This window comes from Notechis scutatus, chromosome 6, assembly GCF_049901735.1.
Source record: "Notechis scutatus isolate UNSWTSFEM ecotype Mainland chromosome 6, rNotScu1.2, whole genome shotgun sequence".
NCBI classification, from domain to species: Eukaryota; Metazoa; Chordata; class Lepidosauria; order Squamata; family Elapidae; genus Notechis; species Notechis scutatus.
This window is the reverse complement of record NC_142014.1, coordinates 12063298-12082630: the sequence shown is the minus strand read 5'-3', so window position 1 is coordinate 12082630 and position 19333 is coordinate 12063298. Positions and strand designations below refer to the sequence as shown.

At 37.9% G+C, this 19333-nt stretch overlaps 1 protein-coding gene and 1 long non-coding RNA gene across 4 annotated transcripts; one reads left to right on the top strand and one right to left on the bottom strand.

Moving 5' to 3' along the window:
• Nucleotides 1-285: 285 nt before the first annotated feature.
• Nucleotides 286-10232, bottom strand: LMOD2 (leiomodin 2). Of its 3 annotated transcripts, XM_087969383.1 has the most exons (4): nt 9821-10204; nt 3837-5022; nt 3454-3803; nt 286-705 (listed from the first exon to the last, which is right to left on the bottom strand). In XM_087969383.1, the coding sequence occupies exons 1-4, from the start codon at nt 10091-10093 to the stop codon at nt 679-681; spliced, it is 1836 nt and encodes a 611-aa protein (XP_087825509.1). In that variant the 5' UTR covers nt 10094-10204; the 3' UTR covers nt 286-678. The 3 variants fall into 3 exon arrangements, with proteins under 3 accessions (XP_087825509.1, XP_087825507.1, XP_026524839.2); XM_087969381.1 differs by having other exon boundaries at nt 3454-5013; nt 9821-10232; XM_026669054.2 differs by having other exon boundaries at nt 3454-5022; nt 9821-10205.
• A 163-nt stretch (nt 10233-10395) lies between these two features.
• Nucleotides 10396-11756, top strand: LOC148130121 (uncharacterized). The gene is made up of 2 exons (XR_015750272.1): nt 10396-10522; nt 11591-11756. It is a non-coding gene; the product is annotated as an uncharacterized LOC148130121 (long non-coding RNA).
• The last annotated feature ends 7577 nt before the right edge of the window (nt 11757-19333 follow it).

Here is a 19333-nt window from a genome sequence, read left to right as displayed (position 1 = left end):
TGAAATTCTTCTTCTTTTTATGAAATGTGTTCTGATATGACAGACTATAAACAAGGCTCCACTTGACTGGGGGAACCAGTTCTTGAATTTTATAGCTGTTGTTTACACCTGCAACCATGCACACACACAGCAAGGCACCAAGTACTTCTAGACTTTTTCGTGTCATGATCATAACAGCGCACAAATCCTCACAAAATCTTCAGCATAGAAAGATTCTTCTCAGACTATCACTTAGTACACCTTAACTCATATAATATTTTTCACAACAACCAAGACGAATACTTGTTTGTTTGTTTTTTCCACTTGGAAACTCAAAACACATTTATTGCAAATGTATGATGCAGGCAAAGAAACACAGGGAATTGTACAGGTGGTTTTTTAATAGAAAGGACATGTTCCATGAAGCGCTACTTCATACCAACATAAATAACTACATAAACTATTTCTTCTGAGAAATCTTATTAAATTAAAAAAAGTACTCTCCATATTTACAAAAACACTGTTGAATTCTTCAGATTATTGCTTGAAGTTTCATAGGCATTTTTTATTTATCTCAAATCTAAGAATGTACTTTGAAAAGCTGTTTACATCAGCCCATTTTATCAATGTAGAATGATTGAATGAATACCTCTCTTTGAGGATTTGTACAAATCTTCATTTCATTGGGTTGGCTGACTCTTACCGCAGAGCTTCTGGGATTTCCACCTAAAAAGAAAGATGTTTTGCTTAAATTAGGAACATGAACTAGAATTAAAAGAATAAATCATCTAAGTAGAGAAAACCCCCACAGGTTTCAATGTCCTATTGTACTGTGTATTGTAATAGTAAAGACATATAGATGTTTTAGATACGCATTGGGTTTGATGGCAAGGATGTAAAACTCCCCGAATTTCTCAGCCAGCAGGGCTGGTTGAGGAATTCTAGGACTTGAACTGCACAAGTCTTAAAGTTACTAAGTTTGGAGGCCCCTGTACTATTAGAACAGAATGGCCTTTATGATCTGCAAAAATCATGGGAGCTCTGTCACTCTGAATAACATAATTCTATTTCTCTTTATGCTTTCCAAAAGTAGGCCCCAAATGTTGGGCCACAGCTTCTACAGTGAGTGTGGCTTGGCTAATCTACGAAGGGCATTGAAGCATTGAACAAATGAAATGGGCATTTTATACATTTCAACTTCCCTCTTCAGACTGGGGTTGATTTTTCCCATGGAAAGTTAAAGTCAAAATAAGTGCTTGAAGTTGAAAGGATTTTTGTACTTAGAATCCCTCCTGAAGCAAACATACATACATGCTTGCATGCATGCAGGCATACATACATACATACATGCATACATATCTGCCCTCACACCAGATCATCAGCTACACTCCTCCAGTGCTCAATAGCCAAGATAACTTTTTAAAACTGATTTAAAGTTTTAAGAATACCAAATATTCTAATATGTAAAATTGAATCATTGTTATATATAGTTTTTAAAATATACTCTCCCATTGTTTGTAGCCTTTTCTTTTCTTATACTTATACTTTTTCCTTTCCTTCCTTTTTCCCTAAGTATTTTTGATAAATAAATAAATAGTATCTACCTTATGATAAGCTGGGCAGGCAATAAATTTTATAAATAAGTAATTTTTATAAATAAATATTTATTTCTGTTGTGATGAAAAAAAGTGACTTCAGGCTACAAAAGAATTTGTTCACTCTTTCCCCTAAATTAAGCAGTTCTTGGAGCATGTATACTTAATTCCAGTGAATATTTGGATAATATGATGAATTCTTACTTTTTCAGGTACACGTTGTTGCTATTCTGTACAGATGCAAACAACAAAGCTAAATAAATGTTGGACAACTGGTAGAATATTATCATGTATATCTGACTTCTGAGCTGATTTTTTTAATGATTACATTTCCCTTAAAAGGGTAAGCAGCCACATCATAAAAATCAGATTTTCCTTTTGTATTACCTTTCTGGATATCTATCAATTACTTTAGCACATTAAACATGAATGCCTATACTTGTAGAACTCTCACTGACATATAAGTGTCCTCTTTATAAAATTGATTACCCATAGGAAGGTGGGTTGTTGTTTTTTTGCTTTAACATCCTGCTGCCCTAACATTATCTTTCCAATTAGGCATACATGTGTGAGGAATTTTCCCAAATAAATTGTGCGAGTGCTCTTACAAAGGCCAAGTTCTATCATCTCTAATGTGGGGTGATTTGCTAATATAAGAGAAATATGTCTGAAGAAAAATGATTTCCACCATACAATTTCAAAAATGCAAATCGCTTTTGAACCACAATAAGGATTACAGATGATTAATTATATTAGAAATTCAGGTCCTTCGGTAATGATTGATTGATTATGTGCCACAAGGTCATTTTGAATCCCACCAAATCGATATTAGATTTGTTCTTGTCACTGTACAATATGAATATCATTAGAACTTCATGAAATAGGTGGAATGATCAACTCCTTAGCAGTTTAAGATACCAAAATACAACTTGAAGTTGCAAAATGCCTCCCTTGTACAATTCGGGGGGCGGGGGGGGGGAGCAGCATATTCTTTTCACTGAGCAGTTGTCAGAAAAATAACTTCATCTTCATCACTGAGGGATGGGAAATGGTTTGCTTCCAATTCATCTTGAATACTATCTTTAAATCCAATGAGGGTGCCTTCCACTTAATATGACAAGATTACATGAGCCTTGAATGTCTGGCTGTAATTAAGATTTCTCTCTTCTCTCAAATTAACTGTCCTATCTTTAAATGCTAGTTTATTTTATTTTTTATTTATTTATTTTTGTCAATTGCTTACAAGATAATAGGTATAAGTAAAAACATAGCTATGAATACATGGATACATATAAGAAAAAAAAAATAAAAGAAACAATAGGACAGGGACGGTAGGCACGTTGGTGCGCTTATGCATGTCCCCTACAGACCTCTTAGGAAAGGGGTGAGGTCAATAGTAGACAGTCTAAGGTTAAAGTTTTGTTTTCACTTTAAGAAAACAAAATCGAATCAAATAAAAAAGTAGGATGGAAGTGGGAATCAAGAATGAATAGACCTCTTATTTTGCAGAGAAAAGTTATTTTTAAGCCCAAAGGAGAAATGAGAAATAGAACAGTAATGAGAAATCAATGATTTGTAGGGGCAGTGTAATATTTTGTTTCATATCAAAAAATGCCAGCTGAGAGGGTTTGAAAGGCTGTTCAGTAAGAAGCTCTTTCTATGGAGTTCCTTCTTGAGGGGTCTTATCTATCAAGGTGACCTCACTATCAGCACTCAATTCCTTCAAATTCCCAGAGGCAAGTTAAGGAAGTGCGTTCTCTTTTTTAAACAAAGTGATAAAAAATTTATCCCCTTATAGATTATCCTTTGAAAAAAAAGTGTGGTCATCTACCAACTTGCTTCCAGTTCTAAATCAGCTCCTGAAATTGCAATTACTTACCCGTCTTAGCTGCCTTATGTTACTTCCACGAATTGCCTCCATAAGGTCACTGTGGAGTGATCTTACTGGGGTAGAAGGTCGGCTTGAAGGACGTGACCCTTCTTCTGATATATTGTCTGGGATGGACTTTAATGAATTTTTAATTTCTTTTAATATGGCATTGTCATATTGTTTGTTTTTCTTGCTTTTCTTCTTCTTCTGCTTATTTTGTAGAGCCCTCTTGGCGCTTTCCTGCTGTTTTATAACCTCAGCAATATTCCTGGTGGGTGCTTTTTTTTCTACAACTATTTGAGGAGGAGGAGGAGGAGGAGGTGGTGGAAGAAGATGAGGAGGAGGAGGTGGTGATGGCGGTGGTGGAGGTGGCGGTGGTGGTGCAGTTCGAGCTGGAGGTGGTGATTGTGGTGGGAATGGAGATTGGTTTTTAATAGCAGTGGATTTCTTTAAAATCTTTGGTGAAGGCATAGGTGAACTTTTGGGAGGTGAAAGTTGGTTTTGAGGAGTTGAAACTTTCTTAGAAATCTTTGGAGAAGACCAAGGTGAACTTCTAGGAGACGAATATGGTGAAGAACCAGGAGTTCCCTTCTGCAATGCTTTGGCCTTTGGATTGAGTCCTCCATCCCAACTGGACTGTTGTTCTCTCTGTTCTTGCATTCGTTTCTGCCTTTGTTTATCCATATTTCTTGTCAGAATGCTTGTCATACTCATTCTTGGGCCAGCAAGCTCAAAGTGATAGCCTAGTTTCACAATAGTAGCATTGTCCCTTAAAAGTTTAACCATGTCCATTTCAGCCTGACTGCCCATTATGTGCCTTTGGTTATGGAATCGTAACTCTGTTAAAACTTTGTTGTTCTGTAAAGCCCTCATGATAGCAAGAATTCCTTTACCTGTGATAAAATTAGAATCTAGATTCAGACTTACAATATGTTCATTCACCCTTAGCATGCCTGCAATAGCCATTGCAACATTGTCATCCGCATGAGTGTTAGCCAGATTAAAAGTCTTTACTTCAGTGTTATTCTGTAGTGCCTGAGCAAAATGTGTTAGCATCTGTGGTGTGATATTTTCAATATTGTTTAAATTGACCTCAGTAGTTTCAGTATCGTTGCTCCTAACTTTTTCTAATGCATCTTCAATCACTGTTGGATTTCCACATGGATGCATGGCTCCCATCCTGTAGTTCAAATATTCCGCTTCCTTTTCACTGTGACCATTGGTAACGATTTCATTTTCATTGTAGTTTTTAAGTTTAATGTTGAGTGAAGTTTGCTTCTTAGTATTTGGAAGTTTTTCACACTCTTCAACAGATTCCTCTTCATCATCTGTACTACTTGCTTCTTCTCTGTCATCTTCTTCCTCCTCTTCCTCTTCCTCCTCTTCCTCATTGTTCTCTTCCTCTTCATTCTCATCCTCTTTGTTTTCTTCATCATCTTCTTCATTGTGTGCCTCTTCAGAAATTTCACTGTTACTTCCTGTAAAATATTCTTCTTTAATTTCTTCTGACCCATCACCATCATCATCTCCTTCTTCTTCTCCTTCTTCTTCTTCCTCTTCTTCTTCTTGCTTATAATCCTACAAGGGAATTATGGTTCAGTTATGATAAAAAGTACATGACAAAAATACATTTTATCTATAAAAGTCCTCAAATTTCATTCCAGTGAACTTTTCTGATGATCTTTTCCAGATAATTATTATAGAAAAATTATGCACCGTGATGATTTTTGAGAAGCAGTACTCTCGAATTCAGTTTTGCTTAAAAATATTCCATGCATCTGATCACAATTTATTGAAGATATTTGAATGTTGAATGTTTAAGAATGTTGTGATTATGTGTCATAACATCTAATAGAAAGTGTTCACAATATTACTGAGGATTAATAGCATAATGAGTACTACTCTAACCTCTATTTGCCTGTAATTGGATATTGGAGAACAGCACCCTGGGATTAGCAGCTGCAGGTGGTGATTTTAAAATCACCCAAAGAGAGAAAGTTAGCTTCCACCATGTCCACCATGTTTCTGATCTTGAGTGAGAAAAATAAACGATTGGTAATTAAGTAATTTCTAAAATGTTTTACTTAGCATAATGTGTAATTCGTTTATTCTTCTAATCCAAAAGGGGATAGCCTGAAATTTCATCCTGCAGAAGATCGCTGTAAGCACTGCAGAAAATTCTCAGAGAACAATTTGCTAAGATCTACCCAAATCTAAAACCAAATTGCTGGAAGTGTAGTCATTAACAATGTACCTTCTTTCATTCTTGGTGGCCATGCCCCGAAGCGAAGAAATATTGGAAAGTGATTCATATGTAGTTAGAAGAGTTAATTGAAAATAAAATTGATTTCATTCTGGAACTATTCCTCTTAGGAATAATTAAAAGAAACTATAATATAAAGATAAAATATCTTATATTACACATAATAACAGCAGCCAGAATTTTCTTCACACCGTACCGGAAGAAAAACGCCATACCTCCCGAAGTTTTAATAATTAAAAAAATCTTTGCGTGCGTTGAAATGGATAAATTAACTATGGAACGAAAAGGGAAAGCTGACATGGAATACAACGCAATGTGGGAAACACGGTATATCTGGATTGACAATAGACATAAGAATAGAAAATGTACATAATGTATATAATAGTTATGAGGGTATGGGAGTAGTATTGAAAGGTATTAGGTATTGAAAGAGGGATGTATAAATGTATATATATTGTCACAGTATTGTTCAATTAGTAATGGTATAATGTATAAATGGAAAACCCCAGTAAAGTGTTGGGGGGGAAAAAAGAAAATCCCCAGAGAGCTAGCTCAGTGTTTTTTGGTTTGATTTGGTCCTTTCAAATCAGTCTTGAGAGCTAATGACTACATGGAGAAGTCTTTGTAGTTTTCCTGGCAACTTTGGCAGAAATAGTTTGCCATTGCTTCCTTATTAGGGACAAGAAAGAGTGACAGGCCCAAGGTAACCCTACTGGCTTTGTGCCTAAAACGAGACTAGCCTTCACCGTCTCCCACTTTCTTGTCTAGGCCTTTAACCCATTATGTTGGCTCTGGTTGATTTTGTTACCAGACTATAATTTTTAACAAGAGTGAATTTTATAGAACACAATTAATTGTAAATAAATATCAAGGTAAACACATTTATTTTTATTGGTGCCTATGGCCGATTTATGGATTTTTAACATGCCACTCAAAGTCCCAAGTCAGACCTTTGGACCAGAAAAAGTTGCTCATCCTGTTCTAATCTGTCTAGCTGTCTTCTATACTTATTAGAACAGGACAAAATCAGTATGCACAATTTCAGTGTTGACATCTCACATGGAGATATGTCAGTGAAGAAAAAAACCAGTTGATGCTGTCAGTGAGTGCTTCCTAATTATGTTATTCGGGTACCTTCTTTGTTAAACTTTTATTGACCACAATATCTTTTTTGCTTGAATTTCATTCCCTCTCCCACGACCTCCCCCCCCCCCGAAAAAAGGATTCTAACCCAGCCTTCTTCATTGTATAAGCAGTTTTATCACTTTCTGCCCCAACTATTAGTTGTAGCCTCACTTTATCAGTTCTAGAGCTGAAATGAGTGGGGGGGGAAATCCTGGAAGAATACAAATATCTATATTAATAATCAAGGCCATGAAAAAAAATCTGGATCCAGCAATTCAGCTCAAAGAATTTAGATCTCTCATTATTGTAAATTCCTGTTTCAAGCTGCTACAATTAGTTTTCTTCCAACCATGCGAAGTTCCCAGATGAAAGTGGAGTATCAGCAGTATGCTCAAGGCCATTAATTATGCCTAACCTGTTATTGTTCTCCTTTTGCTGTTACACAGGCAGACACCCACAGAGTTTGTGTGTTTGTGCGTGCATGTGTGTGTGTGTGTGTATGTTGGGATAGAGAGCTAGAACACTGTTGAACTTGTAAAAGAATATTATCCATGCAGTCTCCATGCCTGCGGCGTTAGTGCTTTGTCTTTAAAGTTTGAAGGTTGAATTACAATCATTGGACTTGAAACACAGAACAATTTCAGAGAAGTGCCAAACAGTGTCAAGTGTAGGTTGAAATTAAGTCTAGAATTAACTGTGCTTGTACATTCCCAGTTCCAGACATAATGTTGTTGCTATTTAGGTATACTGTTGAATTACATAACTCTAAATCCTGCTCTTTTCATCATTACTTTTTTCTTATTTGGATTATAATTTGTTTATTATTGCTTATTACTGTTATTTCCTTCTGCCCTTGGAAAGTCAGGATGACCAGTAGCTATTAGTACTTGGATTGCATACCAACACCCTGGCTCAAACACCAGGATAAATTCCTTCAGACTGGTTCTGATAAGAATGAAACATGACTATCAGTTCGGAGTTAAATAAAGACCTGTAATCTGGATGCTGCTAGGAATGTTCTCTTTACTGGTTGGTATGTTTTATTCCAATTTTCTGCTCTAGAAAAACAACGTTATGTTTTTTCCAATACAGTATGTGTTTTTGTTTCTTTTATGTTAAAGGCTGAAATTTGAAATGTATGGCTTCTGTTTAGGAGACTAAAATAGGAAGAGGTGAATTTATGTCCATATTTCTTCTTAGAACCACAGTTTAAAAAAATCTGCAGAAAGGTAGATTTTCTAATTAATTGAAGATCGATTTCTCTCTTTCTCTCTATGGCTTGCTCATTATCTGCTATCTTGTAGTCCTCACTCAATGACTGGTCACTTAGTGACAGTTCAAAATTACAGCAGACTGCAGTTCCAGAATTCCAATGATTACACTGTGATCATGTGATCACAGTTGGCAATTGGCCTGCATTTATTTATTTATACCCTTTTGTGGTATTCTGAAGTCACGTGACCATGATTTTTGCTGGTTTCCAGTATTTACTTCAGGTTTATGGTAAGAAATAACTATTAGATAAAATAGATTTGTTTAACAACTGTGGCATTTACTTAATGACCACCACAAAAAAAGTTGTAAAATTGAGTATATAGATATAGTGACCCACTTAACAATTTATAGCTGTAATTCGGGACTCATTCATGGTTGTAAGTTGAAGTATGTATCTCTCTATCATTCTCTCTATCTTTTATCTACTGTATCTAGCTACCTATCTATGTGTCTCATCAATCATCTATCATAAATGTGAAGTAGTTGTTTGTACGATTTTTGTTTATTATTTATTTGATTGCTATAGTTGCCCATCTCAACAAGTGACTCTGGGTGGCATCCATGTTTTGATTACAATACTTTTTAGCATGTTAGAAGCTGCTCCTTTTAACAAATTTCTCTTTTCTGAGTTTTCTGAGTTTCTAAACTTGTATTGTATTATGGAGTTTCTTTAATAACTTTGGATTTGGGGTATTGGAGTTGGAAACAGAATGGGAGGGATAAGGGGAAGGGGAAGGAGAAGGGATGGACAGAAAGTTAATAGAGACTTGGTACATCAAGAAACAATTTTCAACACATCAGTAAAGAACTTCAATTACCACCATTTGTAATGCTTATGATGAGATTTATGCCTGGCCTTATTCAGACAATAAATTTATTCTGATGATAAAAGAAGAAGGAAGTATATTTTCATTGTCCTCACTTTGCTATATGTTCATTATGCTAGAAACAAATATTTGAAGTGCAGATTTTTGCATTCTACTTTCTTAATTTCTACCACTTGAAATCCTGGAAAATATGATGTACAAAATAACAGAAAGAAGCATATTGAAGTTAACATGCATATCGCCACAGGTCCTCATAATCGCATGAATGATTTGAAAATCTGAATAAGGCTCTTAAATATTCAGATCTCTCAATGTATATAATAATACATGAAAGGCAACTAGTAATTAGCATCTTCCCTTGAGTCAACATTTTGTACCAGCTTCTGTTGCTGGAATTAAGGGTTTTCCTTAAAGCATATTAAATGCTATGAGTCTGAAATGAGGTAGGACACATCTGTTGTAGCACAAGGCTAAACAGAATCTGATATTATATGTGTAACTGAACCTGAGATATGAGTGAGAGACATTTAGCAAAAATACATAATCAGTCCAACTGTGGCCATGTCAGTACTTCTCAACTTGGGCTTTGATGATGTTTTTGGATGTTCCTTCAAGTAAAAAGAATATTTGTATATATAAAAAAAGATCTTCACAGTGTAAACTAGCATCCTGAGAAGCAGAGTTCTGACGTAATGAACTCACTGGGATGATAATTTAATAGCCCAGAGAAAGAAAATGTACATTAGTCTACAGCCTCTACACATTAATAAAGCTTCTACTCTTGATCCATTGGCTTTTTAGTTTGATGGAAAATACAGAGCAAGGAAACTATTTTACTGAATGAAAGTTATTCCTGGGGCCAAATTAAATGCAGTTATTCTCCTACCTGTTCACATGCCCCCATTCTCTCTTTTTCCAGAAGTTTCTTAGTCTCCCTTTCCCAGTAGGCCATCAGTGCTTCCCGGCTAAAAGTTCCTGTGGGAGTTTTCTCTGTTAGACTTTTTTGCCTATGCCCCACAGGAAGGCTCGGGTCAGGATCAATATCCTCCAACTCTTTCTCCAGCTCCTTCAATTCCTCATCAGTAAGAGAAGCAAGAAGTTCATCTTCATCCAGGTCTTCATATTTACTAAGCCCTCGCCTGTAGCCAAAGCCAGACATGGCTCCTTCTGTTATCAGGCTGATGTAAAGTTGAAACTACAATGCAGCATTCACGGAGACTGAAACCAAGGCGCCTTCATCTACTTTGGTTGGCAAATGTTCACTCCCCTCAGTAAGTGCAGCACCTTTTAAAAATATTCTTAGGGGGTTGCGACAATGCACGGAAGGATGAAAGCATGCTCTGTTTTAAGCATCAGACGTCAGCAAGAGTTGAGCAGAAAGAATGTCCCAAAGCACCGGTGTCTTATGTCTCTTAAACACAGGGATTACTGACACCCTGACAAGAACCATATTTAGAGTGGCTTGATAAAAGGAAAATGAACGCTCATCTGTAGATTTAGAAACCCAGGGAGATAGTTGTTCATAAAGCAACAAGCACAATTACTTTGACACACAAGACTTTGTGTCTACCCAAGCAACAAAGATCAGGTAATGAAAGGGGTGCTTTGTTCAGCATGATTAGGGTCATTTCAAAGTGGGACAAAATATTTTCTTAGCTGGAACACTCCTCCTTTTCGTGGCCCAATAGGAAGAGAATGGATAATCACTGTTCAACTTGAGATTTGCTCATTTTGATAATTTTAAGATGGAAATAGGAAAATCCATGTCCCCCAAATTATGGAGTATGCCACTAAATTAGGCAAGGGTTTAAACATAAAAATATAGTAACTCAGCTATAATATATTTTTCTTTTAAAAATATCAAGATATGGAAGTGAACCTGAATTTGACAACTAAAGACTTTTTTTAAAAATTATTGTTAAAGGCATACTGGGAAAACTATGTTGCTATGATATAAATCATTTTGTGGAGATGGATTTGACCTTTGTAAACTTTTATATGAAAGGACATAATCTATATTTTCCTTCATTAATCTGAACTATTAAAAATAAGGGTGTTTTTTTTTTTTTTAAAAAAAAAGCCTGCATTTCTGTGGATATTTTGTTGTTCTTAGATTGTAAGCATTATCAGTAGAATATCTGAATACAAGTTTTGAGAAAAATACCTATGATTTAATTATTTCAATTAGTTTCAAGCATGTTTGACGCTCAGGTGCACCTTGTTCTAAATCTGTCTGTCTTTTTCATACAAATATAAATATAAGGCATTGGTAATAGGCTAAATTATCCTTCTGTACTTGCAGATTCTCTAAATAACATTGAAAATGTTCCATACATTTAATTAGATTAAGCAAACATCTGTAGCAGCAGTATTAAATGTTGGTTCATACTACACTTGGTTTGTTTATAAAGAGTTTCATCTTTCCTCTTTAAAACATACACAACAACAATTTGGATTATCTTTAAACATGAGGTAACCCAGGGTTCATATACATTACTGAGTCATTTTTCTGACGGCTGACTCTCACAATCCGATATTTGTATTAATTCAATCATTTTCTGTGAAGTTTGATTAAAGCCTGATTTTAAATGGGTATATTGCTTTGGTCCATATAGTTCACAGATAGGTTTAATTTTTATTCTGTTATTTTGTGCAGGTATGTGGATGCCAACAATTGCAGAGCACAATTCTAGAGAAACAAGATATTAGCAACCTATAAAAGAAAAGACGACGAGATGTAATAAAATCATGATTAAAAGAATACATAACTTTTAAATGACAATAAATATGTTAATGTGCTCCAGCTAGAAGAATGCTAATAATAGTAAAAGGTTTGTCTGTTTGTGGATAAATTCTTTGAAATATACAGGCTTGTTGGCATCATTCAAACTAAATTTGTTAACAGTTATCTAAGATGGTGATGTCTTCTTAAAGTACTAAACATAAGCCAAGTCAATAATTGTAAAAAAAAAAAAAGAAGAAGAAGAAGAAGCTATTTCTATGTTGACAGATGGTGTTCTGGAGATAGCTATTTTGGTGTTGGAACAATGAGCATGGCTCCTTCGTGCCTTCCCGGAACAGATTTCCCTTAAGTTAGCAGAGTGATCTGGTTTCAAAAAGATGAATGCAATTTTAAGATACATTCAAAATTCCATTGCAAAAATGTCAAAAGAAACAATAGTCACATAACCATGCTTTCCTCTGCTTCACACACACCTCATCTGAAGTTTTAAGCACAATTTTCTGTACGACAGCTTTCATAAAACTAAACACAAATAGGCACATCTTCGGAGAAAAAGTGACACTACAGAGAACAGGCCGTATGGGGGAAAAGTTGGAGGAAGAGGCTATATTAAATATGTGGAACAGAATGCTGAGTGAGATTCTGATAAAACTGTCCAATACTGATTTTGCTTCTTGCAGGCAATGAGTGAAAAGTAGATCTAATGGACATACAGTATATTCTGTGAGGGTAATTTTCATTTAAATATTAGAAGAAAAAAGGTAAAAGACCGACTCAATAATTTTTTTAAAAAAGGATGGGCTATTTTTTTAAATTAACCACCTTAATTTTAAAATTAAAATGAGCAACCAGGCAAAAATGAGCGACCCAAAAATGACACACCCAACCTAGAATTTGGTTAGGTCACTGAAAATCAGTTGCTACGATGAAGTAAGCAACATGGTACTTGGTGTTAGAAAAAAAATTCACAGTAACAGGTTTTACAGAGAATGTGTGGAATGGAATATGGTTATCTCTTAAAGTGAGCTCTAAGGCAGGAGCAGCAAAGATCATCCTGATTACTTGTGAGGAAGCTGGCTGTGTGTTTCCTGAGCATTGTGATTCCTGCCTTGCTTTGGATTGACACTGTGCCTTGACTTGGATCATGCCCTGCGAACATTTGTGTATTGTGGATTTAATTTTGCCTGGTGGGTTTATCTTGTTTGTAACTTTCAAGTGCTGTGTAGACTCATTGGACATTGTTCTGTGGACATTGGTCTGCTTTTGGTCTGGACTTAATTGGGAATTTTCTGGGCAATATTAATAAACCCACTCAACCACTGGTGTGTGTGTGTGTGTGTGTGTGTGTGTGTGTGTGTGTGTGAGAGAGAGAGAGAGAGAGAGAGAGAGAGAGAGAGAGAGGAGGGAGGGAGGGGGCTGTGTCAGCCAGAGAGTTCAGTTGCCTCATAGGCAGCATTGAATAAGCTGTTAAAAATGACTCTGGCCTCACCTCTATTCTTCACCCAGAACTTAACACTGGCGACGAAGGTGAGATCGAATGGAAATGGAAGCTGCAAAGAGCTGAATCACTGTGAGCTGACCCACTCAGAGCTGAATCTCCGGAGCTGATCCACAGTTGCTGCCACTTCATTGACCATAGACACCTCAACCCGGATTGCCTGGAGCTCACACCAGTCTCTTGAAAAATAGCTGTGCTACTGCCTTTTGCTCCATACAACCCAGCCTCTGAGACAGGGGACTCCTACCTTGCTTGCTTCGACTGCTTCCTTGAAGCCAATGACTTTGCTGAGATTGCTGACAACAGGAAAAGGGCACTTTTCCTAAACTTTTGTGGATCTTTCAGATGGCCAGGGCTCTCCTCGCTCCACTGGCCGCTCAGTCTGTGCATTGAGATGTGCTGCAGAGCAAGCTACGGACTCACCATGTGCCCAAACCTTCACGAATTGCACATCGGCATGCCTTCCATCATTGGAATCAGACTGAAGATGAATCCATCAACAAATACGTTGCCACCCTTCAAAAGGCAGCCCTGTATTGTGAGTTCAGGGACTTAGATGATGCTCTTCTTGGACAGAGTGGTCTGTGGTGTGATGTGAGGGATGTCAAGCTACAGTGGCGCCTCCTTGTAAAAACAGACCTTACCCTGCAGATGGAACTTGACAAGGCAAGAGCAGCCGAGATGTCCAATCACTCAATGGCTGAGTTTCAAAAATCAAACAGCCCACCAGCATTGCAGAAACCAGTCACTGTGCCTCATGAAGATGCTAACCACGGTGAATTGGCAGATGAGGACGATGACATCTATTGCCTCAAATCCTCCAAGGGGAGGAATGTGGTCACAGAAAAGAGGCAAACAGCATGTGTTGGTTGTGGCAACAATCACTCACGAATGGCGTGTAAGTCCAAGAATGCCATCTGTCAAAGATGTCAAAAGAAAGGACTCAAACACTTCCATGCATACCTCAATGGAAAACCATTTGACCTTCTGACTGATCACAAGCTGCTACTGGTCCTGCTCACTGGGGACTGCCAAACATCATAAGTGTTGTCCCCTTGCATGCTATGCTGGACTGTGTTCCTAGCTGCATACAGCTACCGCCTCCTGCATTGGCCGGGTAAGACACTTAGCCATGCCGATGCCCTCAGCCACTCCCAACTATTGTGGAGGATCTGGCTCCAGCATCATCTGTTTTATTAATTGAAGACCTGCCGTCCGGTCCTATTATGGCATTGGAGATCACTGCATACTCCGCCAAGGACCATGTCATTGCCCAAGTGCTTAACTGGTTGTAGAGGGGGTGGCCAAAGGGGCCAGTCAGCACAGAGTTTCTTTCCTTCTATACTTGGCAATATGAGCTGTCCGCTCAATGGGGCTGCCTACTCTGGGGGAATCATGTGGTGGTACCCCAGAGACTGCAGTGGCCAGTTTTGGAAGCTCTTCATGTAGGTCACCCAGACATCATGCAGATGAAGGCACTCAACTGCAGTTATGTCTAGTGGCCCAACTTAGACAAGACCATTGCTGATTGGGTCACATCTTGTCAAACTTTCCAAGAGTCAAGGCCAGTCCCCCAATCCACATGTATATAAATGGGTGCTTCAAAAGAAAGTTCAAAGGAATCAAATTTGACATAAAACCCACAAACTTTCAAAAAATGAGGGGACTAATAAAAAGCGTTGAAATAGAGAATTAAAAAGTCAGTTCTGTATGCAATTCGTGGAGATTATCTCAAATCAGGAAAAAGTATCATGAAATCCAAAATAATATCACAATGGCTAATAAGCAGTTGAGAAATGCTATTAAAGACAAGAACTAATACAGCTCATCAGTCTGGAATCCGCACTGCATATCAGACATTAATACAATCGAGCAAGTCCAGAAGTATTTCACGAGAAGAGTACTACACTCCTCTGCTCGCAACGGAATACCCTATATCACCAGGCTTGAGATTTTGGGCTTGGACAACCTTGAACTATGCCGCCTACTGTTAGACTTAAGCGTAGCACACAAAATTATCTGCTACAATGTCCTACCAGTCAATGACTACTTCAGTTCAGTTTCAACCACAACAAGAGCACACAACAGATACAAACTCAATGTAAACCGCTTTAAACTTGATTGCAGAAAGTACGACTTCAGCAACAGAGTGGTCAATGCCTGGAATGCACTTCCTGATTCTGTTGTTACATCCTCTAACCCCCCACTCCTTTAACCTCAAACTAACCACTATTGACCTCACCCCATTCCTAAGAGGTCTGTAAGGGATGTGCATAAGTGCACCATCATGCCTTCCGTCCCTGTCCTATTGTCCCCATTTATTCGTACTTATTTCCTGTATTCTTACTCATGTTTATACTTATATCTATTATCTCGTAAGCGATTGACAAATCAAATAAATAAAATAAAATAAAATAAACTCCTGCTGAAAGAAGAACAGAAAATAAAATTAGTTCTGACAAAAATATGTGTCAGTGGGTCAAAAATGCAAAAGGAAAAAAAAAAGATTAACACATGACAAATAACAAAACAGTATTCAAATGTATCCAGAATAGGAAATCAACCAAGGAACAGCTTGAAGGAGAGAGAGAAAAACAGATAGCAAGTGCATATATGTAGATGTAGTGTCATTCCTGAAAGGCTGTTAGAATCTGGATTCGTCTACACCCTTTCTACAGGTACCTAGAGTCCTCCTTGCTGCACATTCACTTGGTGTCTCAATGTCCATCATTCTGGATGTCAATCTGCTCTGATCTCTCACCCAGGTACCCCGACTCACTCAGTTCATGTCATTTCCACTGTCCTCTGGGATGTCCGGCGCCCCTCCGGTCATTGGTTTGCCCACTCATCTGGATCAGCTCGCCTCTGCTGTCTGTTAATATGTCTGGCACCCCCTCTGATCATTGGCTTGCCCACTTGCTCTGGTCAGTTCACCTCCATTGCATCTGTCACCCACTCTGGTCACTCACTCACTGGGTCAGCTTCCTTCACTGCCTCCTCTCCCCTTTCCAGATTGTAGCCACCTCCCAAAATCTTCCCACTTGATGGGAACCTGAACCCCTTCTTCTCTTTTTCCCAACTCTTCTTCCCTCTGCTGAATCTCCAGGGCTCTGGGCCTCTTTCCACTACATAGATATGTATGCATGGTGATGTTTGTGTCTTTACACCCTTGAATACATTCAGCTACTAGCAGGTGATAAGATGGAAAGCTGTTGTCATGAACTGGTAACTGGATAAAAGAAAACATGAAACAGAGTTGAAATAAATGAACATTCTGGCATGAGTCCACCAAATTTCAGGGCTGGTACTGGTATTCTTTAATCTGCTATGGTTGACTAGTGAAGACTCCCTGTTTTGTTGAGGATGCCAAATTTTCAAAGTAGTAAAATCAAAAAGATATTATGAAGAACTCCAAAATACATCTCCACACTGGTAAACTCAACTTCATTATGGCAAATCTAGTTTATTGTGAACCAGTATGTATACATATGTTGGACCGGTATGGTGGCTTAGTGGTGAAGAAACTTGCCTTCCATACAGAAGGTTGAGAATTTGATCCTAGGTAGCAAGTGGATGTTTCTCTCCTAAGGAACAAAGACAAAATATATATATTGTGAACTCTGCATGGTATCAAGAAGGACATCCAGCCAGTAAATGCTCAGTCCATCCAGTTGTCCAGACTTTATCCTGAATTAAGGGATTACAGAGCCATTAGTATGTATCTATATATAAATAAACGAAATCCACCAAAAAACCTAACCAGAATGCTGATCTTGGAGTCATCATTAGCACTCTCATAAAAAGGTAACAGAGAGTGTGCAATTACTGTTAACAAGTAATTTCTATGCTTGAAGTTCCTTAGGAAGAGAATTGAAAATAGTTATCGGTGCAACAATGCAATGATCTTCTTTAGAACAATCCTATCTAAGGTCACGATGTGACCACACTTGAAGACTAAGTTCAGTTTTGGCCATGACAATTTTAAAAGGATATTATCATCGTGGGAAAAGGCACAGCAGGAGATTTGGGATGGGAGCATACCTTTCATAAAGAAAGATAACAGCAGTGAGGACATTTCTAGCCTGAAACAGGAGAGTAACAAGAAATGTGACTAAGGTAAATAAGATAATTTATAGCCTGAGTAAGTTTTTCTCAAGTCTCAATACTTTTTCACACAGAACATAGTTAAATTGAGGAAATTGCTGCCAGCCGTTGTAACAGATCTTAAATGGGGACTAGAGAGGTTTATGTGAGGATCACATGCTTCCATGGCTACCAATATTGATAGCTGTTTACTGCCACTAAGGCACGCTCAGTATGCCTCAAATGCTGGTTGCTGGAACCCAACAGTGAAAAGGAACTATTATCCTTCGGTTCAGGCTTATGAGCTTCCCAAGCTTGACCATTGTGTAATACAGATAGTCCTTGACTCACTACCACAGCTGAGCCCAACATTTCTGTGGCTGAGTGAGACCGTTGTTAAGTGGGTTTTGCCCCATTTCCCAACCTTTCTTGCCACAGATGTTAAGCAAATCTCTGTACTTGTTTAGTTTGCAGTTGTAAAGTGAATCCCACTGATTTTGCTTGTCAGAAGGTTGCAAAAAGGTAACAGATAATCAGAGTTGGAAGGGACATTATAGATCATCTAGTCCAACCCCCCGCCCAAGCTACACCATTTCTGACAAATGGCAGTCCAATCTCTTCTTGAAAGTGTCAAGTGATGGCGCTCCCACAACTTCCGAGGGCAAGCTGTTCCATGGGTTGATTGTTCTCACTGTCAGAAAGTTTCTCCTTATTTCCAGGTTAAATCTCTCCTTGTTCAGTTTCCGTCCATTATTCCTTGTCTGGCCTACAGGTGCTTTAGAAAATAGCTTGACCCCCTTCCTCCCTGTGGCAGCCCCTCAAATATTGGAAGACCTCTATCATGTCTCCCCTGGTCCTTCTCTTTACTAGACTAGCCAAGCCCAGTCCCAGGTGATCATATAATTCCAGGATGCTGCAACTGTCATAAATATGAACCAACTGCCAAGCATCCAAATTTTAGTCATTGACCATGGGGATGCTACAACAGCTTTAAGTTTGAAAAATAGCCATAGGTCACCTTTTTTCAGGGTTGTTGTAACCTTGAACAGTCACTAAATGAATGGACTACCTGTACCAGATTGTACCAGACTGAACCAGTTGGGTCCATGGTTTAATCCAGGACAGCTTTTCTTATGTTCATACATTCTTAATTTCAAGAGCAGGTTTGTGTTTTGTTGATTGCTGACCTACCAGAAGTCTCAAGATTCAGACATCTGGAAGTTGAAGTCCACACGTCTTAAAGCTACCAAGGTCAGAAAGTGGATTTGGAATAATATAATCATTATGTTTCTTCGCTTTATGGACTAACACTTACACAGAGTTGTGACAGTCTTTGTTTCAGAACACTTTGCCAACTCTTAAGAGTTAGGTATACCTTTCTGGAATCTTGCATAAAATATTTGACTGGGGTTGGGAGACCCATATTCAGGTCTCTCTCACCCTTGGTAAATCATTGGGTTATTTTTGGCTAGTCACACTCTCTCATAATGTACAAAGTAATGATACAAGAATAAATGAAGAGAAATCCCATGTAATCCATCTTGAGTTCCTAGAGACAATTATTTTTGTGACATATAAATATTTAGGAAGAGGGAACAAATTTATACTTATACGTAGTATGTAAACATTGTACATAGATTATGTTTGAAACCAATGTGTCAGCATCTACATTTAACACTCACATCAGTAAACCAACTGGGTAAAAATGCACATTGAAAGCATGTTGTGGAATAACTTCTCAGTCAGGTTACTTTGCCAAGTGATTTCATTGTTTGTGTCATCGACAGCAGTGACTTTGCAACTTCAAAGTCAGGTGAGAATACTGGCCTTTTCTCTTCTGGAATAAAAACAAATAGAAATTAGCCAGTAATTCTATACTTGCTTACTTTGGAGAAAACCGCATTGACTTCAACTGGTTCCCTTATGAATAGACAGAAGCAGCTGTTAGGTACAAAGTACTCCTTGTATAATGCCTAGTTTCCCCCTCCAAAATTCTAGAATTTCAGATGCAAAATTAAGAGCATGCCAAATGAACTCTAAGTAGGATATCTGGGATATCGTGAAAGGGCAGCAAA

Coding starts and splice junctions, on each gene's coding strand:
- LMOD2 (XM_026669054.2), bottom strand. CDS start 10,093: ATGTCTGGCTTTGGCTACAGGCGAGGGCTTAGTAAATATGAAGACCTG. Junction 5,023..9,820: donor GAATGGGGGCATGTGAACAG/GTAGGAGAATAA, acceptor ATTCCCTTGTAG/GATTATAAGCAAGAAGAAGA. Junction 706..3,453: donor ACATAAGGCAGCTAAGACGG/GTAAGTAATTGC, acceptor CTTTCTTTTTAG/GTGGAAATCCCAGAAGCTCT.